Source organism: Rhamphochromis longiceps, linkage group LG20 (genome assembly GCF_057381845.1).
Source record: "Rhamphochromis longiceps isolate RC_006_pf linkage group LG20, R_longiceps_female_GT1.1, whole genome shotgun sequence".
In the NCBI taxonomy this organism is placed as follows: domain Eukaryota; kingdom Metazoa; phylum Chordata; class Actinopteri; order Cichliformes; family Cichlidae; genus Rhamphochromis; species Rhamphochromis longiceps.
The window spans coordinates 33433190-33444210 of NC_140576.1; the positions used below are offsets into that span (position 1 = coordinate 33433190).

The 11021-nt window shown below is 38.7% G+C and overlaps 1 protein-coding gene across 4 annotated transcripts; it reads right to left on the minus strand.

The window, feature by feature from the left end:
- Nucleotides 1–126: 126 nt before the first annotated feature.
- On the minus strand, nt 127–10517 carry pfkfb1 (6-phosphofructo-2-kinase/fructose-2,6-biphosphatase 1). 4 transcript variants are annotated; one of them, XM_085395021.1, is made up of 14 exons: nt 6728–7843; nt 5481–5606; nt 5296–5392; nt 4995–5061; nt 4799–4873; nt 4022–4078; nt 3786–3907; nt 3481–3688; nt 3149–3295; nt 2468–2572; nt 1386–1515; nt 1205–1267; nt 1045–1109; nt 127–738 (listed from the first exon to the last, which is right to left on the minus strand). In XM_085395021.1, exons 1-14 carry the CDS (start codon nt 6834–6836, stop codon nt 679–681), a joined length of 1431 nt encoding a protein of 476 aa, XP_085251147.1. In that variant the 5' UTR covers nt 6837–7843; the 3' UTR covers nt 127–678. The 4 variants fall into 4 exon arrangements, with proteins under 4 accessions (XP_085251147.1, XP_085251148.1, XP_085251150.1 ...); XM_085395022.1 differs by lacking the exon at nt 6728–7843 and adding an exon at nt 10389–10517 and having other exon boundaries at nt 132–738; XM_085395024.1 differs by lacking the exon at nt 6728–7843 and adding an exon at nt 6197–6700 and having other exon boundaries at nt 134–738.
- Between the last annotated feature and the right edge of the window lie 504 nt (nt 10518–11021).

An 11021-nucleotide genomic window follows, 5' to 3' on the forward strand; every position in this document is an offset into this window, starting at 1 on the left:
TAATTGTTGCACGTGGCAATTAGAAGAATAAAACAAAGACTCCTGAATTTTAATGCGAATTTATTTTCTCACATATTGGAGATAATTATTCTTATATATTTTCTATGTACAACTTTTATTTATTCGAACTCACCATGCTATTTAATTTCATTACAGTAGTTACAGTCATCCAAGTATAAAGTAAATGTTTTGTTTGGGTGCTGTCCATGGTGCTGATTCCTAATTACATAACTTGATGATCAACAACACATTTTGTTATCTGTACCACAGTTAAATGTACATGAAGGCAAGGTTAAGAGTGATAATGAAAACCCATCTACATCTACAATTTTATTCTTGCCTTCAGCTCAAGACAAAGTGCATTATTACTGTCTATAAATCATTTGTAAACACTGTGTGCTTTCAGAAAAGAAAACCACATTAAGTCTGATGAGACAGAAATATTCCACAGACATCCTGAAAACAGAGCCAGCTGTAGGTTATTCCCTTTTCACTCACTCCTTGTGCTTCGGTGTTGATGCAGTCCCGTGTCTAGAATCACCTCTTCAGCTTCAAAGACCTCCTGTCTTCTATTTTCCCACATTCAGCTGTGACTGGAGTGCATCTCTAAAACTTAGTGAAGCTTATCAGTAGTAACAAATCCAGTTTCACATAACTCAGTTTTCCAGCAAACACTGTTTATATGTGGTCAGGAACAGTCTGCAGAGCTTCCTCTGGGTTTCTGGTGATGTTGACATTCTGCAAAAATAAAAGCAACAAAAGAATCTTTCAAGACTAAAGTGGAAGTTACTGAAAAACAGAACGATGAATCAGATCTAACTTTAGTACGAGTAGTATGTAATATTACCATTTATGAATCCAACTTTACAATGTCAATAAGTTCAATGTAAGTGAAAAAGGGATAATTAAGCAAAGGCATCGTTTCTTCACAACTGCACACATATTTATTTAATCAGCACATACAAATGATACAACTTTACTGCCTACAGATGAATTATTGGCAAAGCTAAGTATTACAACAAATGTGCAGTTATGTAAACTCACCAGTGGCCTCTCTCTGTGTGTGTTGACAGCTTCAATATTGAGGAAAAATGACTCAACCTTACACCCTACAAATGAAGATGTAAGAAAAAGATTTACATAGAGTGAATGTGCGATACACTAAAGATGGGATATCATATATAATTAAGTTCTTACCACCTACCGTAGGCTATCGGTGTGAGTTTGAGCACAGTGTGAAGAGGGCATCTTAGATAAGGCAGCTCATCTTCAGAGACACAAATGTAAATATTAGAAGAAGTGTTTGTGGAATTAAAACAATATCACAAACTGTTGTATATTGTATCACATGTTTGTGCACAGTTTGGGACGTTTTTTTGTTCTACCTGCAGGTTTGTCAAGGAAATAGGCTAACAGGCAGCGCATCACAGCTTGGTGGCAAATGACCAAAACATTTTCCTGCCTCTCCAGCTCCATGATGACTGGCTCTAGACGATGGACTAGATCTTCATAGGACTGGACAAGAGACATAATTTCAAACATTTTTCCACAAGACCCAGACCCTAACCCAGGCTCATTTTATTCTGATTCTCTTAAGGTACATTTTTGGTAAAATGGTAAATGGTCTGTATTTGTACAGCGCTTTACTCAGTCCCTAAGGACCCCAAAGCGCTTTATACTACATTCACCCATTCACACACTGGCAATGGCAAGCTACATTGCAGCCACAGCCGCCCTGGGGCGCACTGACAGAGGTGAGGCTGCCGGACACTGGCATCACCGGGCCCTCTGACCATCACCAGTAGGCAAACATGGGGTTAGTATCTTGCCCAAGGATATTTGGAATGCAGCCCGGAGGCAGCCTGGGATCGAACCACCGACCTTTAGTGGCTGACCTGCTCTGCCACCTGAGCTACAGCCACCCCATTTTTCTGGAAATGGTAGGGACAACAAATTGTAGAGCTAAAAAAGAGGGGACCCAAATGAAGGAAACAGGAAGCAGGTAGACTAAGCCAAAGGCTAGCATCAATGCTGATCTGATTTAGAACAAAAAAGCAAGAGCAGGAAGAAAATCTGCTTAAAGACACTTAGTCTTTATTATTTTTAAATTTTTAAAGACTAAGTGACCTCCGACAGTGTTTGCAACATTTTGAAAGCTTGGAGCACACAACTCCTCAATTTGTTTCCTCTCTAAAGTTTTGTCAAAGCCACTCTAAAGCTTTATTTTTGAAAGACAAATATCAAAATAATTTAAATCTTTTTTAGCTCTACATTCCAAACTAAATACTCTCCCTGAATGATCAAGTCAGTGTGCAAACTGCTTCTGGTAAGCTGCTCACTGGCCAACAGAGGAAATTATTTGTACTAGAAAGATTCCAGGTGTCAGCAGTGTGTTTATTAAAATCACAGTTATGCTTCCTTGGTTGCATAAAATATATTTCTAAAACTCATTCAGAGCAGGGCTTACCTCACCCTTTGGGTACCGATAGCGATATTTGTCCTGGTCTCTTAGTGCAAATTCTTCTGGGAAATTCTCCTGAATTTCCTCATAAGTTAGTTCCTCACATACACCCTTAGTGAGAAAAATATAACACGAAAATCTTTTTTGCAAGTGTACCGTAGCATAAAAGCACAAAACCTCTAAGGTATTGAAATTTCAGTCTCTTGGAGATTTTAATCGCAGATTAAGATTAAAACAAAAATTATAACATCCACGCTAGCGACTTAGAAAAAGTGGTGATGTGAGCAAAAAGCAAAGTGTATAACTGTGCAATGGCAACATTTCCTTACTAGCACCAAGTACACAGTGAAGCTCATAGTGATGCCAGTAACCAAGATTGCAATTTATGTTTTGGACTGAAGATGGTGCTAGAGGATAAACAATGTTGCAGGTCATCTGTCAAGACACTTGATCAAATATTCATATACGTTACACTCAAAATTGCCTCTTCTGCAAACTTAAAACATTTGTGGATAATTTTATAATGTTTTTAATATACTTTGGTATATTACAGACTGAACCAAAGGGAAAAACATACTAACTGACTATGTAATCATATCAACTTGTCAAGCATTAGAAAAACAAAATAAATCATTTATTGGAATAATTGAATTAGTGTTGCTGAGGTATTATTGTTTTATAACTCACCGCATCTATCTCATTAAGAGCCTTCCACTGTTCATACTGGACTCCCAGGGCCTCTGCAGTCTGGACAGTCCTCTTCATGTGACTCGTCCACACCTTGAGGTCTATGATTTTCTGTCCTTTGATGAAGGTCGCCAGGGCACTAGCATACTAAGAGAAAGAGTATGATTTTAAGAAGCTAGTTGACCTTTTAGGAAATAGACTGGCATTTATACCACATTTTTGCAATTTTACTCACCAAATGAAATGCATAAGATTACAAACTACAGGTAACTAATTTTGCTTTTTCAGAAAATGTCAGTTCTTTATATGTTTTTATTTGTCAGCCAAATTACCTTTTGTCCTCTAGGGGATAAGCCCGTGTCTCCACCAATCCGACCTAACAGGTTGAGTTCGCTCTCTCCATGGCGGCTCAGGTAGATGGATCTTGGTGTGACGTGTATGTTCATGAGGTAGTACACTATTCTGCTCTGAATGTGGTCCTGGACCCGGTTCACAAGGTATCTACTGCCCACATCGAAGATCTTTATGTAGGAGAGTTTCCTGATCAAATTTATGGCAGTGAAGATAAAAAAAAAGTTATGGAAGTATTTTTTATGCATTCTTATCATCACTGGAAGAAAGGTGTCATAGGTCGCACCTGTCTTTCTCATCATCTATAGGCATGTAGCTTGCCCTGTAACAGTCGATGCGCTGGGTGAAATCTTCCATGGCTTCATCTATGTCACAGTCTGCATAATCAGGGCTGCCGAATTTTACTTGCTGAAATGAAAAGAAGATTCAGGTTTAGATTAAAACATTTTTTAATTGCACAACAGCTTCTGTACATACTGAAGTCTACACACAAAAAGGTTATAGCATAGATGTGCTTCTCACCCTGATATTCTCTGCAATGATTTCTGGGTCATCACAGATGGATTCAACGAAGAACACCTGCATTCAAGAAGTCAGTTGAAAAAAGTATTTTTACATCATGAGTAGTGGTTAGCTTAAAGGAACCACATGGTAAGCGTTGATATAACTCTGTACAAAAATCACAGGTAATGACATTATTAAGTAGAAGGTCAATATGATTCTTTGGACTTGACAGTAAATACAACGCTACAATATCCAGATGCTCAGCTCCCAGAAACACAAAGTAACAGCTAGCCTGGCTTTTCTTTGAGGCATACACAAAAATATATATCCAAATAAATATTTAGGTTACTCTTAGCTTTTAAACTAAAGCAATATAGGATGTTTTTAGTTGTGCAGGATTGCCTCCATTGCTAGACTCAACCACTGCCACAGCTGAAAACAATTTACCTCACATTGACTATGGCTGTATATGCACTAATCACCTAAACAGGTAAAACAGTATTAAGCCATAAAACCGGTCTCTTTAATGTTTCTCTTTTTTTATTTCTTATTTTTTACTTTTTTTTTTATGTGAAGAAAAATAATTATAGGATAAAAATAGGTGGACTTTTGGGCTTGTAATACACGGGTAAAAATCCTGTATTGACCTTTAGCTTACCTAAGTTAACTGGTTGTGATGCATGTCTTTGATTCATGAATATATAGTGACAGAAAATTGATGTCATTTTATTTATTCTACTCTAAACAAGACCCCCCCCCACAAATAATTGCTTTAAATAGCCGTTTAACACTTACCTTGTAGCCCATTTCCATTGCAAAACTAACAATGATTGCCCTCCTTTCTCTTGTGGTGTTTGTAGCATCAAATACCTGCATGAGACAGGACACAGGTGTTATCATTTGGTAACAGTGACACGATTAGATAGATAGAGATAGATAGGGAAAGTTTTTTCAAAATTAGAAGGACAGTTTTAGTTGTCCTCTTACTCACGGCTACTTGCCCCAGTTCCTTTGTGAAGTACAAAGCAACATCTTTGAGTGCAGCTGCTGCACAGGCCCTGGGAGAGAAGTGACACTCGTATATGCAAAGAGACAAAAACTGCAAAAATATGAATGATTGATGAGTGTCGTGTGAAAATGAAGATAAATCAAATCTGTCACACCATGATTTTACAAAATTCTCTTCAGTTATTTACATACTGTTACAAATGCCAATATTAAAAATGGCCAGTCTGTTGTTTTAAATGAGTAAACAGGTGCACCTTTGAGTAGTTTATCTTTAGCGTACTTACTTGCGAATCTTCATGGCTTCCTCATTATCAGGTTTGAAGAATTCAAAGTTTTTATAGATCTTGACGGCCTCCCTGCGGTACTGGCCCACGTTAAACACTGATGGAGTCGATAAACAGAGAAAAATTAACTGTTTCTTTCTGACACTTATATGATTAGGACTCAAGAATTCATTTGGAAAACTGACTTTTTGTCGGAACCCCGATCCAGTTCAGGTAACGAGTGAGCTTCTTGGAAATGTATGTCTTCCCTCTGGCTGGCAATCCAACCATCACAATCATTGTGGGAGAGTTACAGAACTGAGGCACAGAGGCTGAGAACAAAGTAAACACACAAAAAACACAATGAATTCTTTCAGGTACACTTGGGACTTGTGAGCTGACTGGGTTATTCAGCATTAGAGCATCTGTTTTGTGTTCAGTGGGTCACATGCAATCTAGAACATGTTTTGTCTCTGGCTGCTGAGGTCGTTTTCATTAACAGAGAGAATAAGAGCTTCACAGTGCTGCTCAAATGTCAAGTTTACGGTTGGTGTAGTAAGTTGCATGGGTTTTGTCTGTGCACAAAACAACTGCCCAACTGACCAAAAAAAATAAAACGGACACAAAAGCAGAACAGAAATTAAATAAAACTCTTTAGGTAGTCACATCTTAGAAGCAACCAGAGAAGCACACTGCACCATACGGCTGACAGGACATAATGCCTTTAATCTCCAAGTATGTTAAAATGTCCCTGCATGTTGTTAAAGCTCAGCTCAGCTACTGCAAGAATTTCCAAATGTAACAATATTAATCTCCCTGGAAAAACCTAAATTGGTTTAGACTTTGTCACCTATTATTTATGAAGGAGCAGCAAGCAAAGGAAAACTTCATTAGGTGCCTTTATAAATGCATCTTACCTTACCAAGGAATGGTCCAGTAGTCTCAATACTACTGTGTCTCAAAATTCAGTAATTTATAACGTAGACTGCTTTGTTGCTTGCCGGCTAGCTGTACCCCAACAGGTACCCGGATGGCCTGTGTATATGTCCATATGAGGACATGGAAAGAGTTAGCCTCCAGACTGTTCGATTATGAATGGAGTATGCAGCGTCAGCAAAATGCTCAAAGGACCATGCCAGACACTCAACTGAGAGCCAACTCAGACCTGGTTTGGTCTAGGCTGGCTGTAATCCCATCGCTGTGTCTATGTCTATGTCGCTCTCACACTGCTGTCTTTCTACGCGTCTCCCTTGAAAGGCCTGAGCTCAGTTCAAAATTAACAGGAGAGAAAGGTTAGAGTGTAAAACAGACTTGTGACTGCTGGACGTCTTGATGCTGATGAAAGCTTTTGCTGGAGCAAGAAATAAGTTGAAGCAGAGACAGAACAAACATCAGGGAAGATAATGTACTGTAATCTCATACTCAAAGTGAGACAGGCTTTTAATAAACTTACACCCTCTCCTGCGGTTCAAGTTGCCTCCACTCCATGGCACCCAGATCTTGAGCAGAGGTGTCTGTGTAAGATTTTTATGCTCTGTGGATATATTAATTGCCAAAGCCATGAGGCCTGTGAAGCAGGTCGAGGAGTTAACGACTGAGATGCACAGTCCTGTGATCTGTGTGCATATTTGTGCCTCACTGAACACTAACTACTGCAGGTCAGGTGACAGTTGCTAAGGAGAAGTAAGCTACTTGGTAGGCAGGAGGGGGAGGAACTGAGGCCATGCTGCTTCTCTGCCTCTCCATCTGTTTCATGATTTAAAAGGCTTGAGAGAAGCTGCCAACAGAAGGACCCCTCATGAGCTGAGCACTGCTGGTGCTGCTGCACAAGCTGTACAGAAAGTGCAGTGCCAGTATTCTCCTTCCTTACCACTAGATGGCAGTTTAGACCATCTGTTTAGTCGCTCATAATCAAAACGGTCAAAATTTCAAATAATTAAATAATTCCATATAAGCCAACAACAACGATTAGACAGCACTAACCACCACTGCTCTGCCTAATTTAGGCCACATAGTTCATATCAACAGTCATCAAACAGTTATTTATATTATGGCTGAAGAAATCACGATAGTAGACAACATTAGACAGATCGGATTACCCCTATGAGCAAGTATTTGGTGATGGTGGAAAGGCGGGACTCTTCAATAGTAAAGGGCTTCAGACAGAAGTGGGAGGGGCATCCTACCTTTACGCTTTCAAAGTTGAGGGGGAAGAGAAGATACAAAGAAGAGCTTTGAAGGACTACAAACAACAAAGGCAACACAATGAAGCAAAAATAATGTTTTAAAAGAAGTCAGCCACTTCCTGTCAAAGCCCAATTAAAGGTTGTGTAAGAACAGAATGAGTGTTCCTGTATGTGGTTGGAACAATCACTTTCTTGAGCAACGAATCATTCAAGCATTTAAACAGCAGCTAACTCAAAGGATAAATCAGTGTTGTGTCCACCAATAACAGAAAACAAAGCAATTTTAAATATGTATCATAAGGTATTTTTTCTAGCAGCATGTCACAAAACATAATTTAGCCCAATTTGTTGAGTTGAATCTCTGAAAAATGGCAAATATAACATAGTTTGATAGGCATTAAATAACAATGTGATTCTCACAGAGTTATTAGCTGAAAACCTGGATTATATCAGCATGGTGTGCAGTACGTTCTCAAAGAATTTCAGGAAACCTGAAAAGTGGAGGACAAAAAGAAGTGGCAGGCCTAAAAAAGTATCTACAAGACATAAGCAGCATCTCAAAGCCAGGTCTTTAAGAAATAGGAAAGAAAGACCTGAAAGGCCTGAGATAGGACCTGAGAGGTGCATATGATCAATCAGATGTACGGTTCCCTAAAGCCTCATCAGAAACGTTCGAAGGAAGAGCGGCTGTCAAGAAGCAATTTCTAAACAAGGTAAACAGGGACATTATTGTTAGTATGTATGGAGGAGGTCAGGAGAGCAGTACAGCAGTGAGTGCTTACAACCTTCTGTAAAACACAGTGAAGGCTCTGTGATGATCGGGTCTGCATTTCAGCTAGACTCTTTGAATTATGAACCCAGAAAAGTTACATTACATTACATGTAAAACCATCTAGAAAGCATCTGATTGGCAAGGGGTTTGTTTTCTTTTTAGAAATAGCAATAATCCCAAACACACTGCCAATGTATTAAAAGGTTATCTGTATAGAAAAACACACAATCGAACACTGTCAGTCTTGGACTGGCCTCCTTGGGGCCTGGGCCTTATTAATATTGAGATTGCATTATGAGATCATCTTAAAAGACAACAAAACCAAAGATCTTTGAATGTCTTCAAGAAGTCTGGAGAACTATTCCTAAAATCTCCTTAAAGAATAACAAGAAAGCTGCCTAAGAGAGCTCAGGCTGTGTTGGTAAGAATAAATGTGATCAAATCAGATATTTTCAAGATCATTCAAATTATGCAAAGTCTGTTTTTGCTTTTTATGCTTTACTTTCATGTTTGTTTGCACATAATTTAATAAATAAAAATAAACTAACGCACCGATTTCCCATTTTCCTAGCAAACATATAAAGAAATGTGGGGTGGCTCATTTTTGAATTGTTCCCTGTGGCTTTCAGTTTCTCTTCTCAGTGCTAACAGTAGCTCCTGATGTGTGACGTTTCTCCAAATCTCATTTCAAGTGTCGAGAAAACCTGCAAGTTTTGAGCAGAGCACTTGAGCAAAACTTTGACTATCTGCACCACAGTTAAGTCTTTGTTTGATAAAGACACAATTTTTGTAGTTTTCCCTTGATACACCAAAGTGGAGTAATTTAATACACGCTTGAGATACTCAGTCAGGTTTGGTTTGCAGTGTGCTTTGGATCATTATTCATTATTGCACTGTGATGGACTGTGCAATTAGTTTTGCCACATTTGGCTGAATCTGAACAGAGAGTATAGGCCTGTCCACCTCAGAATTCCTTCTACCTCTACTATCAGCACTCCCATCGACAATAAACATCAGTGACCCCAAGTTGTCTTTTGTGGTATTTCAAGCCTGTTGGTGTTGCTGAGCTGGTCAGTGCACCCTTTATAAGAATATATCAGCCATCCAGATTTTAAAACTCCTAAAGATTTTCCTATCACTTCTTTAGATTTACTTTTGTTTATCAGCCTTATTAGGTGTCATATTTGAAATTACAAGAAAAAGCTACAAAATACAAATCTGAAGCTTTAAATCAAGTTCAGATATTTTGTCAAATTCATCTGTCATGTAAAGTCAAAGGAACTGGTCTCACCTGCCTATGAAACCACTTGTCAATCAACTGCCAATCAATTTTGAGCCTCTGAAAAAAAGTCTACTTGACACAGTGTACTGTGAAAATCCTCCCTGCCATCATTAGCCACTCATGACATTTGCTTGTGACACTTGCACAAGTCCAAGTACTCAAACCTTAATGTCAACTACTCAAACTTCAGAGAACATCGTGACCCAGTTCTGGACCAGGTTTAAAGGGCAGCTAGCCTTGGGATAAGCTCAACAGAAGGAACATACTATTCTATTGGCTGTTTTTCTTGGTAGGAGAGGTACTTCCAAAAACAACGGCCATGCAGGATTGGAGTGCTTTATAATGTTTCTTTATATTTCGTCCAACTTAAAAGAAGTCATTTAACACGTGAGAAAATTACACCAAATAGTAAAAAAATTGAATATAATAATAATCTCTCCATGATCTCTGTGATAAGGCGCACTGATCACTTATTTGTTTGCTTGTTTTAGTTTCTGTTTTAGTTTCTTGTTTACCTGTTCAAGTGCATGAGCCTTTTATTATCTCATAACCTTACTTCACTTCTTTGTTGTTCATTCATGATCAATGTATTACCTATAAACAAGGCAACCAGTGATGGTATAGATCAAAAATAAAGCAAGCTGCACACGCAATTTCTCATTGTTTGTGGGCGATTTGTATTCTTATCTTCCTTTAAAGTGGAAGTTGATTCATTGATTCGTAGGAACACATTCAATTATTTACTCATATTTATGTTGCATTCAGTATGTCCATGTTGTTGAATCACATATTAATAGAGATTTTCTTGCAGTATTTTGTCTGGATATTGCTAAGACACATGCTCTCTTTAAAGGTAGTTAATCTGTGATCTCACCTGCGCTATCATGTCTTCGGAGCCTCGTATGTTCAAGCTGGGGAAGCTCCATTATGTGCAACACTCCAACAAAACAACCAACAGACCATCAGCACAATCAACAGACAGAATTATATGGTCAGTGGCAACAGGATTACTGCTCTTTTTAAAGAACCCGAACAGAGTGCCAAAGTATTTTCAGCTCACCCCCACTCCCACTCTTCAGAGTCCTCAACATGCTGACATATGATAGCAGCACACTGGGCTTGTCCTTTGCCGTTTGCCAGGGCCAGAGTTCACAACAAACATAATGAAAGGGGAAGCAGCACTCATAAGATGCATCATAATAAGTGCAAAGGTCTTTGAGATGGTAGTTGCTGTTTTGCAAATGAAGATATGGCAGCATTCATGTTAAATTGCTATCTCTTATCATGCACGTCTGATTTAAAGTACATCAGGGAGATCATTGTCATCGACTGTGTGATATATGTTCGGCCTCACTGGGCTTGTTGGGCCACTGGAAGCAGTGGGATAATGTGTTATTTATATAAAAGCCAGACTTAAACATGAGATAAGTCTTTAAAGCCTACCCAATATTATATTATCTAATTTTCTAGCCATCCATCAATACATTTTCTTCCACTTATACAGGGC